The sequence below is a fragment of the Mobula hypostoma genome, chromosome 12, assembly GCF_963921235.1.
Source record: "Mobula hypostoma chromosome 12, sMobHyp1.1, whole genome shotgun sequence".
Lineage (NCBI taxonomy): Eukaryota > Metazoa > Chordata > Chondrichthyes > Myliobatiformes > Myliobatidae > Mobula > Mobula hypostoma.
Window position 1 is genome coordinate 51021610 of NC_086108.1, and position 25142 is coordinate 51046751.

General features: G+C 40.8%; 2 protein-coding genes across 6 annotated transcripts in view; both read right to left on the reverse strand.

Moving 5' to 3' along the window:
* Positions 1-10499, reverse strand: part of odr4 (odr-4 GPCR localization factor homolog) — a 95846-nt gene extending 85347 nt beyond the window's left edge. For 2 of the 4 annotated variants that reach the window (XM_063064068.1, XM_063064066.1), the window contains exons 1-2: positions 10381-10499; positions 2045-2150 (exon numbers count right to left, since the gene is read on the reverse strand). The gene's annotated coding sequence lies outside the window, so the exon portion shown is untranslated. Of the gene's footprint in view, positions 1-1807; positions 1876-2044; positions 2151-8178; positions 8204-10380 lie in introns of those variants that run through there. The other 2 variants (XM_063064070.1, XM_063064067.1) reach the window with 2 other exon arrangements.
* Positions 10500-14279: 3780 nt separating this feature from the next.
* kifap3a (kinesin-associated protein 3a) overlaps positions 14280-25142 on the reverse strand; it is a 250021-nt gene continuing 239158 nt past the window's right edge. For both annotated transcript variants that reach the window (XM_063064071.1, XM_063064072.1), the window contains one exon: positions 14280-16765. In XM_063064071.1, coding sequence (XP_062920141.1) covers positions 16657-16765 — 109 coding nt within the window. In that variant the 3' untranslated portion in view covers positions 14280-16656. The remainder of the gene's footprint in view (positions 16766-25142) is intronic.

Here is a 25142-nt window from a genome sequence, read left to right on the forward strand (position 1 = left end):
GTTGCCAAATTTGCAGATGATATGAAGACTGGTGGAGGGGCAGGTAGTGTTGAGGAAACAGGTAGGCTGCAGAAAAGACAGATTAGGAGAGTGGGCAAGAAAGTGGGAAAACAAAATACAATGTTGGAAAGTGTATGGTCGTGCACTTTAGTCAAAGAAATAAATGTGCAGACTATTTTCTAAATGGGGAGAAGATCCAGAAATCTGAGATGCAAAAGGACTTGGGAGTCCTTGTGTAGAACACCCTACAGGTTAACTTGCAGGTTGAGTCGGTGGTGAGGAAGGCAAATGTAATATTAGCAGTCATTTCAAGAAGTCTTGAATACTAAAGCGAAGGTATGATGCCGAGGCTTTATAAGACACTGGTGTGGCCTCGCCTTAAGTATTGTGAACAGTTTTGGGCTCCTCAACTAAGAAAAGATGAGCTAGCATTGTTGAGGATCCAGAGGCAGTTCACAAAGATGATTCCAGGAATGAAAGGTTTATCATACGAGGAACATTTGATGGCTCTGGGTCTGTACTTGATGGAATTTAGAAGGATGGGGGGGATCTCACTGAAACCTTCAAATGTTGAAAGGCCTAGACAGAGCAGATGTGAAAAGGATGTTTCTCATGGTGGTGTGGGGAGTCTAGGACAAGCAAGCACAGCCTCAGAATAGAGGGGTGTCCATTCAAAATAGGGATGTGGGGAATTTCTTTAGCTAGAGGGTGGTGAGTTTGTGGAATTTGTTACCACAGGCACATGTGGAGGCCAGGTCATTGCGTGTATTTAAGACAGAGACTGATAGGCTCTAGATTGGACGCAGCATCAAAGGTTACGGGGAGAAGGCAGGGAAATGGGGTTAAGGTGGGGGGGAAAGGATCAGCCATGATTGAATGGCAGAGCAGACGCGATGGGCCAAATGGCCTAGTTCTCTTCCTATGTTTTATGGAATGAGTGCTGATACATGCAGGCTGCCCCCCTCTCCCCAGTGCATCAGTGGGTGTGTTGGTTGTTAACGCAGATGTCATATCTAACTGTATATTTCAATGTACATGTGATCAATTAATCTGAATTTGAATCATATAGTTCATAAGCTATATGAAATATATTTGAATTACTATTCCATAACCCTATAAAAATGCCATTTTCTTACACTTACCAGAATTTTTTCAAAGAACCCCTTGTTACTTTGAGTGGAACTTATCACTGTAGCTACTTTGGAACAGATATTCTATGTAGAACTCCCTTCCTGTGACAACATAATGTTTGACTCCAGTGACATCATGAATTGCGGAATAAAAGGTTCCCCAAAGGAGATAAACTTCATTAGATTAAAAAACTTGAACCAATACCAAAAATGTTTTCTGAGCTTCAGATTTACCACAAAATTATATGACTTAAGATATTTTGCATATATCAAAATCTTCTGAACAATTATGATTCCAGATCAAAGGGAGACAAGCTTTGGATTTATTGAACAACCTAACATTATATTAATCCCTCATGAAAATAAAATATTGTGCAACTTGGATAATATAATGCATAAAACCACAAAAAACATAGCCAATATTCAGCATTAAGCCAGCTTTGTGTAGCTAATATTATCGGAGTTTCCAGTCAAACATTTTATATTAAAATCTAAAGTCTGTATTTACTGGTCATTGACCCAAAACACAAACAATTTCCTTCTCCACAGTTGCTACTTAACTCTTCTGTTCTAATTTAAGTCAAGCATTGCAATATTTTATGAGAATCACAGCAAAATTTTCAGAAGAATGGTGATTATAGATATAGATCAGAGAAAAAGAAATTTAGTTCATTTACCAGGAGGAAGTGACATATGTCTAGAATAATTTGGCAGGCTATGTGATAAAGACGTATCTTCAGGTAAGCTTAAAGCAACGAAAACAAATAAAATTTTAGAGTTTGTTTCTTTTAACTTCAACTTCTATATTTTTTATAATTATTAGAGGAACCCATAACTATGCAGGAAGAGCAAACGTTTGCTAAGCTGAGATGCCTATAGTTTCTAGAACATTCAATAAAAATGCCAGAGGTTACCTCAGTACACTGTGTTTGGAACTGTCTATAGAGTCTGATACACTGTACATAAGAGACTCCAAAAATTCCTCAAAATGCACATTCTGTTAAGGTCTGAATGGGAAGTCTAGGGAAGAAAACAAAACAAAATTTAGAACACAAGATAGACAGCATGATACTTATACAACTTCATAGGAGAAATAAACAAAACAAGAACCACAATCGATGAAGAAGGTGTGCCAGCAGCTTGACTTTAAGAAGATTCTGCATGTAATTTAAGACTCTGACAAACTTCTACAGATGTACAGTGCAAAGCATTCTGACTGGTTGCATCACGGTCTACAATGGAAATGCACAGGAATATAGAGGCTATGTGGACCTCTGATTTCCTTCTCCTGAAGGCTGCAATCAATTCTTTGATCTTGCTGACATTGAGTGAGGTTGTTATTGTGACACTATTCAGACAAATTTTCAATCTCCCTCCTGTATGCTGATTCATCACCACCTTTGATATGGCCCTTAACAGTGGTGTCATCAGCAAACTTGAATATGGTGTTGGAGCTGCACTTAGCCACAGAGTCATAGGTGTAAAGCGAGTAGACAGGGGGATAAGCACACAGCTCTGTGGTGCATCAGTGCTGATGGAGACCAAGGAGATGTTTTTGTCAATCCAAACTGGCTGGGGTCTGCAAGTGAGGAAATCCAGGACCCAATTGCACGAGGAGGTATTGAGGCTCAGGTATAGGAGTTTACTGATTAGTTTTGAGCGGATGAAATGGCATCTGCTGTGGACCTGTCGCTCTGGTAGGCAAATTGGAGCGGATCTGAGTTGCCACTCCGATAGGAGCTGATATGCTTCAACAGCAGCCTCTCAAAACACTTCATCACTGTGGATGTAAGTGCAACTAGATGATAGTTATTGTGGTAGGTCTTCTTAGGCACCTGTATGATTGAAGCAGGTGGGTATCACACACTGCCAAAGCAAGTTGTTGAAGATAACCGTGAAGACACCAGCCAGTTGGTCAGCACAAGTCTTTAGTACATGTCTAGGTTCCCCATCTGGACCAGATGCTTTCCTTGGACTCCCCCTCCTTAAGACAGCCCACATCATCTTCAGATACTGAGACCAAAGGCTCATAAAGAGATATGGGGATTCATGATCGTTCATCCATGTTCTGATGGTCAAAGTGAGCATAGAAGGCATTGTGCTCATCTGGAAGTGAAGCCCTGCTGTCCATCACGTTGCTGCATTTAATTTTGTAGGAGGTTACAGCATTCAATTCCAGCTTAGTCCAGAATCTCCACTTCGATCGGAGATCACACCTGCTTTCTTATAGCATTCTAGATCTCCAGTCTTGAATGCCCCTGATCTGGCCCTGAGCAAATTACAAATTTCATGGTTCATCCAGGGCTTCTGATTGCAGAAGACCCTGTAAAATTTAGTGAGTACCTGACTGGCAGACCACTCATCCATCAGCTGTTTTAATGAAGTCTGTTACAACCCCAGTGTCGTCATTTACATCCATAGGTAAGTGCTTGAACATGGCCCAGTCCACTGACTCAAAGCAATCCTGCTATCATTCCTCAGCCTCCCGTGACCACCCCTTAGCTGTCTTAATCTCTGGAGCCTTGCTTTTTAGGCTTCGTCTGTATGCAAGTAGTAGAAGGACAGCCAAGTGATCCAAATTACCAAAATGCGGTTTAGGCAAGGAAAGGTAGGCATTCTGTCTCGTAGTGTAGCAGTAGTCTAGTGTGGTTGGGATCTTTGGTGCTACAGGTTATATGCTGGTGATAAATGGGCAGGGTTTTCTTCAAACAAGCCTGCTTGAAGTCTCCAACTATAATTTGAAATGTGTCGGGATGGGCTGATTCTTGTCTACAGATGACATTGTGCAGTGTTGCAAGTGCTTACTTATAGTCTGCCACTGGTGGTATATAAAGTGCGGTCAGACTAGGAGTTGAGGATGCCATCATCTACCTGCTGAACCGTGTCTACGCCCACCTGGAGAAGCCAGTGAGCACTGTGAGGGTCATGTTTTTTGACTTCTCCAGTGCATTCAACACCATCCGCCCTGCTCTGCTGGGAGAGAAGCTGACAGTGATGCAGGTGGATGCTTTCCTGGAATCATGGATTATTGATTACCTGACTGGCAGACCACAGTACGTGTGCTTGCAACACTGTGTGTCCAACAGAGTGATCAGCAGCACTGGGGCTCCACAGGGGACTGTCTTGTCTCCCTTTCTCTTTACCATTTACACCTCGGACTTCAACTACTGCACAGAGTCTTGCCATCTTCAGTAGTTTTCTGATGACTGTGCCATAGTTGGATGCATCAGCAAGGGAGATGAGGCTGAGTACAGGGCTATGCTAGGAAACTTCGTCACATGGTGTGAGCAGAATTATCTGCAGCTTAATGTGAAAAAGACTAAGGAGCTGGTGGTGGACCTGAGGAGGGCTAAGGCACCGGTGACCCCTGTTTCCATCCAGGGGGTCAGTGTGGACATGGTGGAGGATTACAAATACCTGGGGATATGAACTGACAATAAACTGGACTGGTCAAAGAACACTGAGGCTGTCTACAAGAAGGGTCAAAGCCATCTCTATTTCCTGAGGAGACTGAGGTCCTTTAACATGTTGGACGACGCTGAGGATGTTCTACGAGTCTGTGGTGGCCAGTGCTATCATGTTTGCTGTCGTGTGCTGGGGCAGCAGGCTGAGGGTAGCAGACACCAACAGAATCAACAAACTCATTGGTAAGGCCAGTGATGTTGTGGGGATGGAACTGGACTCTCTGATGGTGGTGTCTGAAAAGAGGATGCTGTCCAAGTTGCATGCCATCTTGGACAATGTCTCCCATCCACTACATAATGTACTGGTTGGGCACAGGAGTACATTCAGCCAGAGACTCATTCCACCGAGATGCAACACAGAGCGTCATAGGAAGTCATTCCTGCCTGTGGCCATCAAACTTTACAACTCCTCCCTTGGAGGGCCAGACACCCTGAGCCAATAGGCTGGTCCTGGACTTATTTCCATCTGGCATGTTACATATTATTATTTATTTATGGTTTTATATTGCTATATTTATACTCTATTCTTGGTTGGTGCAACTGTAACAAAACCCAATTTCCCTCGGGATCAATAAAGTATGACTATGAATCACAAATGAGAAGGCCCCAAGGCAAATAGAATGGGCTGTGTTCATTCGGTATGTGTTCCAAGGCAGAGGAAGTATATACTGACTTTGGAGGCAGTGCAGTGGAGGTTCACGAAGTTGAGGGGGTTAGACTATGAGAAGAGATTGAGTCACCTGGGACTGTACTCACTGGAATTCAGAAAGATGAGCGGAGATCTTATAGAAACATATAAAATTATAAAAGAAATTATAAAATGATGAAAAATTATGAAAGATAGAGGCAGGAAAGTTGTTTCCACTGGTAGGTGAGACTAGAACTAGGGGACATAACCTCAAGATTTGGGGGAGTAAATTTAGGACAGGGATGAGGAAAAACTCCAAAGAATGGTGAATCTGTGGAATTCTCCGCCCAATGAAGCTGTGGAAGCTACCTCAGTAAACATATTTTAGACAAGGTTGGATAGATTTTTGCATAGTAGGGGAATTAAGGCTTATGGAAAAAAGGCAGGTAGGTGGAGATGAGTCCATGGTCAGATCAGTCATGATCTTATTGAATGGTGGAGCAAGCTTGACGGACCAGATGGCCTACTCCTGCTCTTATTTCTTATGTTCTTATGGAACATGATTTTGGCAATACTGCCATGTTGGTGCACCAAAGATAAGTGACAAAAAAGCACATGCCACCACCCTTTTCCTTTCTAGAGTTCATGGTCCGATCATGCAAGAATTGATATATTTCATCACCAACCACTCAAAGCAGTTCATCACAGTGGACGTAAGTGCTACTGACTAGAACCCCCATGTTTTGTTTAAAGAGTAGTCTACTACTTTATTGATGTAATTTGCCAGGATACAGGTCCCACCCAGCATGATTCAGGTGAAGCCCACAACAGCAGAACAGCTCTCTCCTTCCCTGGTATCGGATTTCATTTCTACTATGCCACATTATGAGCCATGAAATTACTCCTCTAATCTTATTCATTTTTGGCACGTTACCCAACTAAAGATTGTGGTTCTGATTTTCAATTTTCCCAAGAACTCCTCATAGTTCCTCAACAGCATCTCCTTTCAAGTACTACCAATGTCATTAGTACCCATGTGGACCATGACCATGACAAGAGAAAAAGGCCAAAGGATAAACGAATTTGGGGATATAATGAGTCCTGCCAAAGGGTTTCAGCCTGAAACATTGACCGTACTTTTTCCATTGATACTGCCTGGCCTGCTGAGTTCCTCCAGCATTTTGTGTGTGTTGCTTGGATTTCCAGCATCTGCAGGTTTTCTCTTGTTTGTGATATAATGATGCCTGATAATTGCAAATGCAAACCATGAATTAATACAAAAGATGGTCACATATTTTGTGGATTAACTGGGCACAATCTGCATACAGACGGGTGGTGGAACGGCTGGCCCTCTGGTGTGGTCAGAGCAATCTGGAGCTAAATACGCTCAAGACTGTGGAGATGACAGTGGACTTCAGGAGGAGCCCCCCCGTACTCCCCGCACTCATAATACTCAACAGTATTGTGTCTGCTGTGGAGACCTTCAGATTTCTGGGTGTCACAATCTCCCAGGACCTGAAGTGGACACCCAACGCAGACACTCTTATCAAAAAGGCTCAGCAGAGGTCGTATTTCCTACGTCAACTCAGGAAGTACAACCTGCCTCAGGAGCTGCTGATTCAATTCTATTTGGGAATAATCTAGTCTGTTCTCTGTTTGTCCATCACTGTCTGGTTTGGATCAGCTATCAAACAAGAATAGACTCCACAGAACCGTCAGGGCTGCGGAAAGGATTATTGGTATGAAGCTGCCCTCGATCCAGGACTTATATGCTTCTAGAGTCAGGAAGCGAGCAAGCAGCATCATTGTAGACCCATCACACCCTGGACATCACCTGTTCCAACTCCTTCCTTCTGGTAGGCGCTTTAGATCACTGTATGCCAGGACAAATAGGTACAAGAACAGTTTCTTTCCGTATGCCAGTCTTATGAACACTTGAATTTTAGTCTATTATAAACTGTCCACCTGTACATACACAGGTATACCTCATTGTATATAGTTCACGATTATTTGCACTATTGTTTTGTTTGCTATTGATTCTGTACAGCGAGAGCTCAGGGAAACCAGCATCAAATTCCCTGTATGTGTCCACATACTTGGCAATAATAAAGGATTCTGATCTAAGAATTCACATGGGCAAGATCTAATATCTGTTGCATTCAAAAGTGTTCCTTTTATAATTCAACAGTGCCAGTTATATACATTTAAGATGGTCATCATTAAATTGCAATAAATGGCATTAGAACTTTGGAATGCCTGTAAACCAATCTAATGCTGCTCAAACTCTGAAAAGCCAAATTTGCAACCAATATTGAAATTCTGCAGATCAACACACAATATTCTGGAATATCATTGTCATTAGATCTTTCTTACTACAACTCGATGTTCAACAAAATTATCCCACCAAACTTATCAAGAAGCTTCAGCAAGCGGGTCTCTAGATACTCAACCTCTTCTTTGGCAGATGTCGTTCAGTAAGGACTATACTGCATCTTCATTGACCATCAACACAGAGGTTGCAGTGCTTAGCTCCCTACTCTGCTCCCTACAAACAAGACTGGGTGGCTAAGCACCACTGCAAGACATCTTCAAATTCACTGATCACACTGCAGTTGTTGGATGAATCACAGGTGGGAATGAGCCATATTACTGCAATGAGATAGGTCACCTGTTTGAGTCATCCCACAAAATCAACTTCTTGCTCAACATCAGCAAAACTAAAGAGCTGGCTGTTGACTTCAGGAAGGGGCAGGAGCAGAAACATGCACCAGTCTACATTGGAGATTGGTGATAGAGAGTCAACAGCTTTAAATTTCTTGGCATTAGCCTAAGAGGATCAGCACATAGATACAATCGTAAGGAAAGCACACTAGTTTTTTTTTTCTTTCTTAGGAGATTCAGCTTGTAATTAAACACTCAAACAAATAAATAAATGAATGAATACATAAATACATACATACATACTGTTGAAAATATCCTGACAGGTTGTACCATGGTCTGGTAGAGAAATTCAAATGTGCAGGATTGCAAGAAGCTGCAGAGAGTAATGGATTCTCGCCAATACATCACAGGCACATTCCTCCGCACCACTGGTAGTATCTATAGGAGGTTATGCCTCAAGAAGGCAACTTCTATTATCAAAAAAATCCCACCATCCAGGCCATGCCATCTTCTTGCAGCTATCATCAAGCAGGAGGTACAGAAGGTACAGGATGTCCTGCACCACCAGGTTCAAGAACAGCTACTTCCCTTCAATGAAGAAGGGTGCCGATGAAGGATCTCACCCCAAAACATCAACGATGTACTCTTTTCCATAGACATTGCATGACCTGCTGAGTTCCTCCAGCATTTTGTGTGTAACGCTTGAATTTACAGCATCTACAGATTTTCTCTTGTTTGTGAGCTACTTCCCTTCAACCATTTGACTGTTGAGCCAACAGGCAATACCTAATCGTTACAATTTAGCAACACTTTGCACTAAAGTGATCTTACAATATTTGAGCAACACACATCAAAGTTGCTGGTGAATGCAACAGGCCAGGCAGCATCTCTAGAAAGAGGTACAGTCGACGTTTCGGGCTGAGACCCTTCGTCAGGACTAACTGAAGGAAGAGCTAGTAAGAGATTTGGAAGTGGGAGGGGGAGGGGGAGATCCAAAATGATAGGAGAAGACAGGAGGGGGGAGGGATGGAGCCAAGAGCTAGACAGGTGATTGGCAAAAGGGATATGAGAGGATCATGGGACAGGAGGTCCAGGGAGAAGGAAAAGGGGGAGGGGGGGAAACCCAGAGGATGGGCAAGGGGTATAGTCAGAAGGATAGAGGTAGAAAAGGGAGAGAGAGAAAAAGAATGTGTGTATATAAATAAATAACGAATGGGGTACGAGGGGGAGGTGGGGCATTAGCGGAAGTTAGAGAAGTCAATGTTCATGCCATCAGGTTGGAGGCTACCCAGACGGAATATAAGGTGTTGTTCCTCCAACCTGAGTGTGGCTTCATCTTTACAGTAGAGGAGGCCGTGGATAGACATATCAGAATGGGAATGGGATGTGGAATTAAAATGTACGGCCCCCCTCCCCCTTTTCCTTCTCCCTGGGCCTCCTGTCCCAGGATCCTCTCATATCCCTTTTGCCAATCACCTGTCCAGTTTTTGGCTCCATCCCTCCCCCTCCTGTCTTCTCCTATCATTTTGGATCTCCCTCTCCCTCTTCCACTTTCAAATCTCTTACTAGCTCTTCCTTCAGTTAGTCCTGATGAAGGGTCTTGGTCCGAAACGTCAACTGTACCTCTTCCTAGAGACACTGCCTGGCCTGCTGCGTTCACCAGCAACTTTGATGTGTGTTGCTTGAATTTCCAGCATCTGCAGAATTCCTCGTGTTTACGGTTTCAATGTTTGAATTGTGTTTTCCTGTAAAGATGGTGTATAATTTATAGATTATTTTTCTTCTGCCTCTTATTTGATACCATGTCCTCTAATACCAGGTCAAGTAAATCCTTCAATGCACCTGTGCACACATGTACTTGAGCATAGAGCAAAAAGAAACTCGACTATGACTTTTAAGTCAAAGAAAAAAGGACATTTAAGAATTTGGATCAATGTTAATTGCTGACATTTGTTCCAATACTTTATATCCACTATCAAAGTTATGAATTCGTTTTTAATCACAATTGGGGGAAATCACTCTATTGGTTTTTAAAAGGTTATTGACCACTATCATTGTGGTCGCAAGAAAACAATCTGATGTAGTGCTACTACTTGTAAAGTTAATGTTTAAGATACATTTAAAGACGCTTTCTCCGCTTTTGAATAAAGTAGACGAGCAGGGGAGGAGAGAGCTCCCACGTCGTATGAGGTCAGGGCAGCATCATGACGCAACAGCGTTCACTGTGATCTCAGAAGCGAGACGTCATCAGAAACAACTACTCAAATAAAATATAACTCATAATAGTAATCACAGGGAACTCTATCAGGCAATAACTGAGTATAAATATGCCCGCCCTGTGCATGTAGCTGACTGCGCATTCCAGCTGAGCATAAATATTTTCCTCCGAGTGTGTCCGACAGGCATTCGGGATGTTTAAGACTGTGAAACAGGATGGCGCCAGCCGCTAATTTACCGAAAACGGTTTGGCCCAGGGCTGAATTAGCTTCCTTCTTACCTCTCTTCCGTTTTCCTCCCACCTTTTTCTCCAGCAAAGTCGTTTCCTGCGGTCAGATTTCACCATAAGCTCCCGCTACGGCTCTCAGCCAATCAGCGCAGATGGCCCGCACTGATGACGTGTCACTCGGTAACTGCCGGGCACGTGAGGAGGCGAGGCAACGTGCGGTTAACGCTCAGACGCGCGCAGCGCGTTTCAGTGAAAACACCGCCACCTGCAGGCAAGGAGTCTGAACGGCGTTGCAGTCCGATTGAATCTATGTTGGGCAGTACAGTCTGTGATCCATTTGGTGCGATTTTATATCGCAATTTCGGCCTTAATGCAATCGATTTGAGTACTGGGATTAACGCTTGTGCAAAACTTTTTACTGAATATGTGACCTTATTAAGAATTTGTAAGTGCATGGAATTTTGGGCAACCCAGGAGAACACAGCCAGCTAACAGTATGTAGGCTTCTTCAAGTTGGCATCTCCATGTAGTTGCCTGTCAGCCTGGATTTTTTGTTTGAAGCCTTTAGCATTAGACTAGCAATTTTAAGGGGCAGAACTAAAATATTTAAAGTTCCAAGAAAATTTTATGATCCGATTTCATAAATATCACCACATACAACCCTGAGCTACATTTTCCTGTGGCCATACTCAGCAAATCTACAGAATAGTAATTGATCAATGAAAGATCAACAAAAGTACAGAAGACAACAAACTGTGCAAATGCAAATATAAATACAGTAAATAGCAATAAATAAGAAAGACATAAGATAACAAAATAATCCTTAACAGACATCCCACCCTGCAAAGACACATTTCAGGGAGGTAGCACCCCCCCCCCACAACACCATATCCCCCCCCCCACTGCCCGTCAACCTCCAAGGGTGTATGTAATACTTTGTTTAGTGATTTTGTTCAATCTGTAAACCAAGTTGGGTATATGCAGCAAATGTGACATTAAAATATGTGCTTATATTATATTATAATGTTTAGTCTATTACAACTTTAAGCAAGTCTACAGGGAGTTTGGCCTCATCACGTGGGACAGCAATAGCGTAGCTCCTTAGCAGCTAACCAGCTAGTTTAAATAACGTTAGCTATGCTGTAATGACACCTGTTAAACTCACCTATAACATGTCTTTTACATTTTAACCCACCATGGGCAATAAAAAAGTCACTGTTGCAAACAGTGCAGCGAGCAACACTGTCATTATTTTTGAGGTCGACTGTAAAACCCGCCCACAGAGAAAACTGATAGGTCTACCTAACAAGGGTCCCCAACATGTTTTGCACCGCAGACCAGTTTAATATTGACAAAATATTCTTGCGGACCAGCCGAGGGGTGGGGGAGACAGCGATACTCGAAGGGGGTTCCTTATGTCCAGTCTATTCCGCAATTTAGTTTTCATTGCATTCATTGCAGAAAACTCTGCTTCACAGCGATATGATGTTGGAAATGGAAGCAACGTTTTCAGTGCTTTCGTGGCTATCTCAGGATATTTACCTTTGACTTATATGCAGAATGCCGGCAGAGATGTTATGTCAAACAAACTTTTCAGCCCGCCGTCATTTACAAGCTCGAGGAGTTGATCTGCTTCCCGCGCTGACACAGATGACGCGCGGGTAATGACCTCGCGTGCGTTCAAATTCAACAGTGCGTGACAGGGAATGAGGAAAGGTGTAAATGACTCGTATCGCCAAATCATATTGTTTCCTCACGGCCCGGTGGTTGGGAACCACTCTTAGCACGGAGGGAGACCAATCAGGATGCTCACTCTCCCTCTCCCTCTCAAAAAAATCTATTTCCGGGATATTGTATATAATTTCCAGGCGTCAGGGAGCCACTATCAATATGCGGGAGACTCCCGGATCTTCCAGGAGAGGTGGGATGTCTGCCTTAAAGTGGGATTAAGGTTGTGGAAACATCTTAACGGATGGGCAAGTGAGCATTGTTATCCCCCTTTGTTCAGGAGCCTGATTGCTGAAAGGTAGCAACTGTTCTTGAAACTGGTGGTGTGAATCCTAAGGCTCTTGTACCTTCTACCTGATGGCAACAGTGAGAAAAGAGCATGGTCTGGGTGGTGAGGATCCGTGATGATGGATGCTGCTTTCCTGCGACAACATTTCATGTAGATGTGCTTAATGATTGGGAGGGCTTTCCCCGTGATGTACAGGGCTAAATTCACTACCTTTTGTAGGATTTTCCGTTCAAAGGCATTCATGTTTCCATACCAGGTTGTGATGCAGCCAATCAATACACTTTTCACTACACATCTATAGAGGTTTGTGAAAGTTTTTGATGTCTTGCCGTATCTCTGCAGACTCTTAAGTAGAGACACTGCCATGCTTTCTTCGCAATTGCATTTACAGTACATGCTGGGTCCAGGACAGGTCCTCCAAAATGGTAACCCCCAGGAATTCAAAGTTGCTGACCCTCTCCACCTCTGATCCTCCAATTTGGATTGGCTCATGGACCTCTGATTTCCCTCTCTGGAAAGCTACAAACAGTTCCTTGGTCTTGCTGACATTGAGAGGTTGTTGTTATGACACCACCCAATCAAATTTTCAATTCTTCACCCCCCCCCCACGTGTGCTGATTCATCACTACATTTCATATGGTCCACAACAGTGGTGTCCTCAGCAAACGGATATGCTGTTGAGTTATAGGTCCAAAGCGAGTGGAGCAGAGGGCTAAGCATACAGCCCTATGGTGCACCTGTGCTGATGGAGGTTGTGGAAAGGTTTTGCCAATCCGAACTGACCGGGGTCTGCAAATGAGGAAGTCCAGGATCCAATTGCACTGGGGGGTATTGAGGCCAAAGTCTTGGTGCTTATTGATTAGTTTTGAGGCAATGATGGTAATAAATGTTGAGCTGTAATCGATAGAGAGTATCATGATGCATGCTGTTTGCTGTTCACATGTTCCGGGGTTGTGTGAAGAGCTAATGAGGTGGCACCGCTGTGGACCTGTTGCTCTGGTAGGCATATTGGAGGGGATCCAAGTTGCCTCTCAGGCAGCTGTTGTTGGGTTTCATCACCGTGAATGTAAATGCAACTAGACCGATCAGTCTATTCAGTGCAAGTCCAAGTAATTAAACCAACCCCATTTCCCTGTGTTATCACCTTCATTCTGGAAATTAGTTTCTCTCAAATGCATATAAAGTTCATCTTGTGAAGGAACTGATTCTGTTTCCATTATCTTGCTCTTGCAGGGAGTGAATCTGAGATTCTGACTGCATCGAGTTTTTTTTTAAACAAGATTCTACTTTGTTTTCCAGTTTCAGCCTTTTCCTAGTGTTTAAAATTGATGCTCGCTTGTACTTGAACAGTTAAGGGTAAACAGGAGGAAGATATTCCCATATCTAAATCTGAAACCCTCTCGTCCCTTTTCAATTTCCATAGGCTCAGTTTCTCTTGTTTGTGATAAGAATAGACAGTGTTGCCCTTTGCTTATAAAGAGCAGTAAGAACAAACCAAGAAATTATAAGCCAGTTTTTGGAAAAGTTTCTTAGGAACAAAATTTATTTGCATGTTCCTGTTAGGGATAGTCAGCATGGCTTGGTTGAAGGAAGTCCTACCTCATAAATTTTATGTTTTTTAAGGAGACAAATATGATTAATAAGGGTAGGGCAGTTGTATACGTGGACTTCAGTAATGATTTTGACAGGATGTCCACTGGTGGGATGATCCAGAAGATTACATACAAAATTGGCCTAATTGAAGACAGAGTATTGATAGAGGGGTGTTGCAATGATCTGATACCAATAGTGTTCTGCAAGGACATGTGCTTGGACTTCCGAATGAAAATGTAGATGGTCCGATTGACCCAGGCACAAACTTCAGTATAACTCCTTTCTGAGTCACACATATTATTCACAAAGACCACACTTACAAACAAGATAGTCTCTAAAACAAATATAATTGCTTTGACATAGTACAAGTACAACAGGAAAAAAACCTAACATGACATAACGAGGCATGATGTATTGCTTTGATCAATGAACAATACCAAAATAAACAAAAAAGGGTTCACATTACCACATCCAAAGATGTATCAAATTCTGAAATGGGAACAACAGATGGATGTAGAGTTTCTGTACAAGATATCTAATTTAGAGTTGTTAGCAGACTAAGCATCAGTTTGCAGTATAGTGCAAATGAAATTATCTTCGATTACAGCTTTACAGAATTAACAATGTAAGCTCTTTTAACTCAACATTGTGCATGTGACAAAGGGATGTCTTAAGGAGCCACCTACACACCAGTCTCACACTAACATGGTAATAAGCATCTGCAAAGTTGTTATTTATTACTATTGTGTCAGAACTACAAAGCACCATGTATTTGATCATCTGGGAGATGCTCATTTATCTCCCTTACAATGATACACTGGTACCAAATATAGATATGTTACACCAAGACGTCTGGTCTTGGTGTTTTACTGACATTAACAATACTCTTGTGTTTACTTCTGTCAAAGGAATTATACTGGTTTTAAGCATAATGTCTTGCTTAACTATATTTCTAGATATTGCAATTATTGTATTATCTTTCAGTCTTGACTTTAATTTACTGAAATTTAATGTCTCTTTCAGCTGTCCTTCCTTTTCCTCGAAAACTTGGAATTGTTACTACATATCCTATTCCAAATTTTGTACTGAAGATTTATGTATCAAAGCAGAGGCATCGTGAGTTATTCTGGTTTTCAGATAATGTGTATTTTCTTTTTGCCCCAGCTTTTGGTTTCCCCTTGAGAAACTTTCTCAGTGAACTCAACTGTTCTGGAATTGTTTGACCTCTGAGGTGTCTCAATATGTGTTTTGTGGAGGTGACCAAATACATAGAGGTGAAGGAACCCAAGCTTCCACAGTTCTAGATTGAGCTTCATATTTTTCAGTACCATATTTGAGATCTACTTCCATCAAACACATCTGCAATATCCTCAGAGAACCTAAAAAGAGTTGACAGCTCCTTAAAATTCTGCACACATTTTGTGTAGAAAGTTTAAACATAGATGGATATGTGCATGGTCACAATTTACAGGCCAAGTTTATGGGATTCATGTGCAAAAAAACTTAATTTGTAGTTAGGTTGTGGAGGCCATTTGCACAACTAAACTATCCATTTGCTACATTAGAAATGCTAAATAACTTGCTCTGGCAATTTTTAGACTAGGATTCCTCTATCGTTAGAAAGGAATTCATATGGTGTGACAAGACCATTTATCTTAATTAGCACAAAGTAAAAAAGACATAACACCATTCTTCCCAGAGTAAAATTGTTCATTGAACTCTTAAGAGTTAGCAGCTGTGGATTGAGACTAAAGGAAGGTCAAGTACTTAGAAAAGACACTGCTGAGATGTTATGGGCAGAACTAGACAGATGTCTTGAGATTTCTCTCCCACAGGGAAGAAACTAAACATTATGATTGCACCCACAAGTAGCCAAGTTATCTTTTGCTTCAGACACAAAGAACAAGAATCTTGCATAGTAAATGAAAATAAAAAGCTGCAGATGCTGTAAGTCTGCTGGGAAGCTTTCCCAATTTTAATGACGGGTCATGCGTCCAGCAAATTGTCTGCTCAAGAAACCATAGGATAAAGTTCTACTTCAGAAACATACCTCTGAGAGAAGAATAGTACATACATGATTTTGCCTGTGTTTATTTTAAATTCTCATTTATTAATTTAGTAGGGTTCTATAATGCAAAACAGACAAGGGTGCCAAAATTTATTTCAATCCACATTTGGTCAGAGATTGCAGAAATGGCAAAATAAATAGAAACAATCATAATGGATGTGGAACAAAAACAAAAAAATGTAATAACCTACCACTAGACATAATTCATGTTATTTAAAGTTACAAATATGACATTTTTTCAGAAATGATTACACAAAATGCAAACAATTTAAAATATTGCTATTTGTAGTAAACAGCTTTAAAAGTAAAATTGCTATAAACATTTTTAGAGATCCCATAAATTAAACAGTAAATTTTTAGCTATAGAATTGAAAGATTTAAGACTACAGTTTGTGTATCGGAGACTTCGTTCCAGTTACGTTCTTCAGACTAATCCAGTGTTTCAAAAGGATAAAAACAGAAAACACATTAAATAATTCAAATACCATTAATATATTGCAGTCAGGACATTCGACTATTATGTATATAATTGTAATTCACATCTCAGCTATGTCACAGTGCAGTACAAACAAAGACCCACAGTACAATACATTTGCAGTTTATGTACAAGGAATGTTACAAAAGCATTAATAAATAACTCTGGCTGAGCTTATCTGGTTCCAAATGGATAAAGGTAAGGATCATCTGGACGGTAACCATAAGCTGTGACTGGACGTCCAGGTAAGTTAACTGGTTGACCAAACCCATCAACTGCCATACTGAAATTGGGGAGGAAAGGTAAAATGAGTAAACCAAAAGAATTTGTATAAAAGCATACATGCATCATAGTTCAGATTCAGCACTTGACTTTTAAAAATACTTGATGCAATTGACATGATACAACAATTTTAAATAATTGAGTTTTAATGAATAGTACAAAAAAGTTATATCTGCAGCCTATGTTATTTTAAAAATCACATTTTCAAGAGCTTCTGAAAATTTATTTCAAATGTGATGAGTCACTTTGAATAAAACTTCCACAAAGCACTGTGATGAATGGCTGTATTTGTTCATGATACTGAAAACCAAATATTTCTTGCTTATTTTTAATATTATTTGACATTGATACTGAAACAGGACCACAATTTAATATAGAATTACAGAACTGTTACTGCACAGGAGGCAATCATTTGGCGCATCATGTCAGAACAACCTGCTTGTTCTAGCCCTTGGGCCTTTCTGAAAAGCCTTGCAAAATTTTCTTCACCTATTTAGCCAATTTCCTATAAAGCCAACAATAGAATTTGCCTCCAACACATCTGCACGAAGTGTATTCCAAATTCTACACACCCACTGAATAAAGATTTTCCTCCAGTTACTCTTAATTCCCTTCCCTTTGTTTCACATTTGTGACATGTAAGTTCTCAATCCTTCCACCAAAGGGAGCAGCTTCCCACTATCGACTCTGTCCAGGCCTCCGAGCATTTTATAAATATTATTTAAGTTTCCTCTTAACCTTCTATAAAGTCATCACATTCTTTTTAATAATGTGGCAATCAAAATTGAACACAGTACTCCAGTTAGGCCACAACAGTGTTTCAGAGTTTTAGCATGACTTCCTCCCTTTATACCTTTATTGATAAATCCAGGATTATGCATATTGCATTAGCCTTCTCAAACTGCCTTGCTACCTTCAATGATTTGTGCGTATATAATCCTACTCCTGCAAAGTATTCACAGTACCTTATCAATGCCTTCCATAAAAATCTTCATTATAACTATTCCTCCATCTACTAGCCTTTTAGCACCTACAGTGGCATGCAAAAGTTTGGGCACCCAAGTCAAAATTTCTGTTACTGTGAATAGCTAAGTGAGTAAAGGATGAACTAATTTCCAAAAGGCACAAAGTTATAGATGACACATTTCTTTAATATTTTAAGCAAGATTACTTTTTTATTTCTATCTTTTCTAGTTTCAAAATAACAAAACATGGCAGTACTTAGTAACACCCCCTTTGGCAAGTATCACAGCTTGTAAATGCTTTTTGTTACCAGTTAAGAGTCTTTCAATTCTTGTTTGAGGGATTTTCGCCCATTCTTCCTTGCAGAAGGCTTCTAGTTCTGTGAGATTCTTCAGCCGTCTTGCATGCACTGCTCTTTTGAGGTCTATCCACAAATTCTCGATGATGTTTAGGTTGGGGGACTGTGAAGGCCATGGCAAAACCTTCAGCTTGTGCCTCTTGAGGTAGTCCATTGTGGACTTTGAGGTGTGTTTAGGATCATTATCCTGTTGAAGAAGCCATCCTCTTTTCATCTTCGGCTTTTTAATAGACGGTGTAATGTTTGCTTCCAGAATTTGCAGGTATTTAATTGAATTAATTCTTTCCTCTACCAGTGAAATGTTCCCCATGCCACTGGCTGCAACACAAGCCCAAAGTATGATCGATCCACCTCCGTACTTAACAGTTGGAGAGGGGTTCTTTTCATGAAATTCTGCACCCTTTTTCTCCAAACATACCTTTGCTCATTGCGGCCAAAAAGTTCTATTTTAACTTCATCAGTCCACAGGACTTGTTTCCAAAATGTATCAGGCTTGCTCAGATGTTCCTTTGAACCTTTTGAATAGAACTTTTTGGCCGCAATGAGCAAAGGTATGTTTGGAGAAAAAAGGGTGCAAAATTTCATAAAAAGAACCCCTCTCCAACAGTTAAGCACGGGGTGGATCGATCAAGCTTTGGGCTTGTGCTGCAGCCAGTGGCACGGGGAACATTTACTGGTAGAGGGAAGAATTAATTCAATTAAATACCAGCAAATTCTGGAAGCAAACATCACACCGTCTGTAAAAAGCTGAAGATGAAAGGAGGATTGCTTCTACAACAGGATAATGAACCTAAACACACCTCAAAATCCACAACGAACTACCTCAAGAGGCGAAAGCTGAAGGTTTTGCCATGGTCCTCATAGTCCCCTGACCTAAACATCATCAAGAATCTGTGGATAGACCTCAAAAGAGCAGTGCATGCAAGACGGCCCAAGAATCTCACAGGACTAGAAGCCTTTTGCAAGGAAGGATAGGCAAAAATCCCCCAAACAAGAATTGAAAGACTTAGCTGGCTACCAAACTTTTGCTTTGGACCCTTTTGGTTTTCTGTTAAACTGTAAAAGATGGAAATAAAAAAAGTTTTCTTGCTTAAAATATTAAAGAAATGTGTCGTCTTTAACCTTATGCCTTTTGGAAATCAGTTCATCTTTTACTCGCTTAGCTAGTCACAGTAACAGAAATTTTGACCAGGGTGCCCAAACATTTGCATGCCACTGTGTATGCCTAAAGGTTTCATCTTAAGTTGGCAATTTATCTCTTCCCATTTGTTTTCATTTTAATTGTATTTCCCCTGTAATTATTTCATAATTAGGCTGGTTCTCTGTGGTATTTTGCAATCCAATATTTGTTATAAACATCAAAAACAGGAAATGCTGGAAATACTCTGCAGATCAAGCAGCATCTGTGGAACGAGAAACACAGCTAATGTTTTAAGATGAAGCTCCTTCAGCAGATGTTTTTATTTCAGATTTCAGGCATCTTCAGCTTATTAGTTTCCTCTCATCATTTGAAGCTTCTTTATACCTTGTCTTCCCTTGTACATCCTTTTTGCTTTCCCACCTCCCTCACCATTATCCAAGAACCTAAACACACTTTGAAGTCAGGCAAATATTCATTAAAACCGCTTCAACCCCATCTACTACATTTGGTGTTTTTGCTGTAGCCTCTTCAACATTGAGAAGTCCAGTGCAGATGAGGATTGTTTGTCAGAACACCTACTCTCTGTGTGCAATGGCCATCTTCAGCTTTCAGTTACATGTCACTTTAACTCTATTTTGTCTGTCCTCGGCCTTCTCCACTGCCAGTATGAGGCTGAATGCAAATTAGAAGAACTTGGTTATCCATGAACTTGGTATGAACACTGAATCTTCCAATTTCAAATAACCCATGTTCCCTTTCCACTCCCACCGGACAATTTGGGCGCTTTCTTCCTTTGTTCACCTTTCCCAATTCTATCTGCCTATCACCCACACACCATACACATCTGGGTTTGACCCTACCCCAGCATATCCTCGTGTGGAAAAATGCCTGAATTGTACCTGAAGCACTTCATCCTTAAAAGGCAGCCCACAATCTTAGCTCATTCTAAGTGCTGCACTCCCTTCTCAAAAAATAAATATATTTTTAGTGCAATGTGCCTTGGGTTTGCACTTAAACCCTTTCTAACCCAAAAGGAAGAACATTAATAATTACACAGAGCTAATAGTAGACAGTGTTCTCATTTTCAAGACACATAAGCCACACATATTACTTGGTTTGTACACTTTACACTTACCTTTAGGAGGACCCTCAAAATTTTTAATGAACCAAACTTGTTGTTAAAACTCTGGATTATTGATTGTGTTTTAATAACAAGTAAGCCTTTTTTTCTTTGGAAAAGTCACAGATTAGTCAATTTAAGTGAACAAATTACATAATTAAAGGTATATATTTTCTAATGACCCACTCCAGTAAAATACAATAAAAGTTTGTTTTTCAAGTTGTGCATTGTACTGCATCTTTAACATAGAAACATTTGCCAGTGATCTGAGCATACTTCTCACACTGTTAAATATTAATTACAGATGGCTTAGTTTTCCATCAATAACCTTTGCTGGTACCTGGGCTCCAATCCTGTACAAGTTCATTAATGCTTTACTCCAATGAATTACTATAGGTGGAAAATATTTAGCATTTTTTGGCCAAATTCACAGCTAAGTGAATAGAGCACTGCAAGACAGTAAAAGTGAGGATGGAATATGTTAGGTTTTGTTAGTGTTAAGTATAGAGTGCAAGTCCTTGCTTTAAGATCTATTTATCTCAAGAGTGCTTCCCCAGTAATTTTTTATTACATTCAAAATATTTAGTGCCATATTGCTAACATATAATTTGTTAAAAGGTTTACACAAATGCAACTTAATTTTAAATTTTGAAATACAAGAATCAACAATACCGTACCAATTTTTACCGATGCACCAGAGATAGCATTTTATCTGACTCAGTAGGGCAACTGCTCTGCATGTGACCATGGGAAACTACAGAGAGTTGTGGACACAGCTCAGTATTTCACAATAACAGCCTCTATGAACTCTGTCTATACTTCTTGCTGTCTCAGTAAATCAGGCAGCATGATTAAAGACCCCACCTACCCCAGATAGTCTCTCTTCCAAAAGATACAAAAGCTTGAAAGCATGTACCACCAGGCTCAAGGACAGCTTCCACTTCGCTGTTATCAGACTATTAAATGGAGTCTAGTACAAGGTGGACTCTTGACCTCACAATCTACCTAGTTATGATCTTGTACTTCATTGTTTACCTGCACTGCACTTTCTCTGTAGCTCTAACACTTTATTCTGCATTGTTATTGTTTTACCTCGTTTTACCTCAATGTACAGTGAAATGATTTGATCTGTATGAACAGTATACAAGACAAGCTTTTAATTGTATGCCAGTATATGTGACAATAATAAACCAATTAACACTCAACTTTATTCATCTCAGTAAACTAAGCACATAGCACTCAATCAAAATCAGATTTAGGTCATATCACTGAAATATGAAGTGAAATTTGTTTTGTGGCAGCAGTACATTGCTGACATTGAGTGCAAATTTGTTGCTGCAATGCCTCTCAACCAGTCGAGCTATTCACTTCTATACACCTCCTCAACACCATCTGAGATTCTGCCAACAACAGTGCGGTCATTCGCAAATTTATAGGTGGCATTTGAGCAGTAGCTGGCACAAATGCATCCTTGAAACATGTCTATGATTTTGCAGGAATTAATAGGATAGGTGCCAAAAGGCTGTTTCCTCCAGTTTATATTAATAACTCGATGGCAATTTTAAAATAGAGTGGCAAGGAAAAGTTTGTGAACACTGCAGTTATCTGGCTTTATTAATACCTCATAAAATGTGGTCTGATCTTCATCTACGTCACAATAATAGACAAATGCAATCTGCCTAAACTAATAACACACAAGCAATTGTACTTTTCATGTCTTTATTCACAATCTAGGCTGGAAAAAGTATTCGAACCCTTGTATTTAACAATTGGTAGAATCTCCTTCGGCAGCAATAACCTCCACCAAACGCTTCCTGTAGCCTTGTAGCTGCACAACAGTGAGGAGCAGTTTTACACTATTCCTCCATACAGGACTGTTTCAGTTCATCAGTATTTCTGGGATACCTTGCATGAACAGCCCTGTTCACCCCTCCACAGCATCTTGATTGGTTAAGGTCTGGATTCTGATTTGGCCATTCCAAAACACAAATTTTCTTCTTTTCAAACCATTCTGTTGTTGTTTTACTCTTGAGTTTTAGTTCATTGTCTTGTTGCATCATTCAACTTCTATTAAGCTTCAGGTGATGGGCCACTACCCTGACATTATCCTGTAAAATGTCTTGATACAATCTTGAATTTATTGTTCCCTCAACGAATGCAAACTGTCCAAACCAGCATGCTCCTTCCACCGTGCTTCACAGTTGGGATGAGATTTTGGTGTTGGTGTGCAATGCCCTTTTTCCTCCAAACATAGTGCTGTGCATTTCCCCCAAAAAGTTTAACTTCTGTCGCATCTGTTCACAGAAAATTGTCTCCAAAGCATTGTGGAACATACAAGTAGTCTTTTGCAAACTTGAGGCCTGTAGCAATGGTTTTTTTTTTGGAGAGCAGTAGTTTCCTCCATGATCACCATTCTTATTCAGTGTTTTTATTATCGTGGACATGTGAACAGAGACTTTACCAAGTTCTGGAGATTTCTGCAGGTCTTTTGCTGTTGCCCTTGGGTTCTTTTTTTTACCTCCTTCAACACTGCACATTGTGCTCTTGGTGTGATCTTTGCAGGATGCCCAGTCCTAGAGAAGAGTAGGAACATTACATCTGGTCAAAATGGTGCATGCGTACAAAGCTCCTTCAGTCGACATCTCCGAGATAGATCTTGAAATCTTATATTTCACTTTTATGTCTTTTACGTTTTGTTTTTTGTCCGGTATATGACTCTGGAACTGTTGGAGCCTCTGATTTGCTGTTTGGAGATCATTTAGCTGTTCTAGTGCTCTGCACGCTCAGAGAGGATCCTGAGAGGTGGAGGCAGCGTGCGCAAACTTTAAGGTGGGCAGACTACAAGACGATGTTTGACTCCATTCTGCTGAGTAAAGCTTCCATTGTTCGTCAATTAAAGTGACGAGGGAGATTAAAACATCAAGGTGAACGTGGGAGCTTGGAGATTGTTTGGGTACTTCAGCGCCCTGCACTCTCCAAGAGGATTCCAGGAGACAGAGACAGCGTGTGCAAACTTCGTGAAGAGAAGGCTGCAGGACGGGATGCAAGCCATTGTTCAACTCCATTTCGCCGAACAAACCTTCCATTGTTCATTGATTAATGCGACAAGGGAGATTAAAGCAACGAGGCGAGTGCAGAGGGTGAGTGGTGCCTGCCTGTCTTTTGATGGTTCTGCTATGGAGAAGGAAAAGTCTGCTGCTGGGCCCAGAGAGTGTTCCCCAGATTTACTGCATTTTGGACATGGACTTGGACTATAGACTTTTTTTTCAGTCATATAGCTTTTTTATATTCTGTATTTCTCTCCCAATCTTTCTTGGTTTTGTGCAGGGAGGGGGATTTGGGGGTCGATGTGCCTATTCTATTTTGTTTGTTTTTATGTGCGGGAAGAAGGATTTATGGGTCGATGTGCCTGTTCCATTTTGTTCGTTTTTATGGGCAGGAGGAAGGATTTGGGGGTCAATGTACCTGTTCCATTTTGTTCATTTTTAGTGCAGGGAGGAGGCGTATGGTGGGGGGGGGGGGGGGGTCAATGATCCTTCTGCTTTTCTTTTCTTGGTTTCCATGGCTACCCGGAGAACAATTTCAAGTTGTATTTTTTGATAATAAATTAAACTTTTAAGTACTGAATTTCCTCCAATTGTAGACAATATCTCTGATAGTGGACTGGTGAACACTTAGGTCTTTTATAGAGGCCTCCTTTGAACTCACTAAAGCCTTTAACTTGATTTGTACAGAGAGAGACTGTGGAATATGTTCCCCAAATTCAGCTACCCACAGAAATTCATCTCCATCTTACGTTTGCTCCAAAACAGCATGCAGATGTGATATAACCATCTTAAACAAGAACCAGTCATAGTAAAGATCAGTGTCCAACAATGCCTAATCAGTACCCCAATACCTCTCTCAACCTTTCTCTCTGCAATATTGCATCTCACCATAGAAACTTCCCGTGGAAGTTCCAAATGAATATGAAACTGTACAACCTATGGCAAAAACACTCCAGAGGCTAAGTCACCAAGACCATGCTCCAAAACGTTTAGAACATGTTTACTGAACGATAAAAGAAGATGGGTCTTACAATCAACATTCACTGGATCCAGGTCCTTTATGTGCATACTGTTTGTGACAAGACCTTGGAAAACATGGACTATTTCCCACAGCTACCTCTCAGAGAAGACAGTTATCAATGATGAAATCCACACCACTTTCAAAGCACCAGCACAGCCATTGGTCATTTGAGAAAAGTGCATATGAATATCAAGACCTCAGACTTGCTACAAAACTAATTGTTTACTGGGCAGAAGCAATCCTACACTCATATACAGTGGCAGGCAAAAGTCTGGGCAGCTCTGCTCAAAATTTCTGTTACTGTGAATAGCTAAGCAAGTAAAAGATGAACTGATTTCCAAAAGGCATAAAGTTAAAGATGACACATTTCTGTAATATTTTAAGCAAGAAAATTTTTTTTTATTTCCATCTTTTACAGTTTCAAAATAACAAAAAAGGAAAAGGGCCCGAAGCAAAAGTTTGGGCACCCTGCATGGCAGTACTTAGTAACACCCCCTTTGGCAAGTATCACAGCTTGTAAATGCTTTTTGTAGTCAGCTAAGAGTCTTTCAATTCTTGTTTGCGGGATTTTTGCCCATTCTTCCTTGCAAAAGGCTTCTAGTTCAGTGAGATTCTTCAGCCGTCTTGCATGCACTGCTCTTTTGAGGTCTATCCACAGATTCTCGATGATGTTTAGGTCAGGGGACTGTGAAGGCCATGGCAAAACCTTCAGCTTGTGCCTCTTGAAG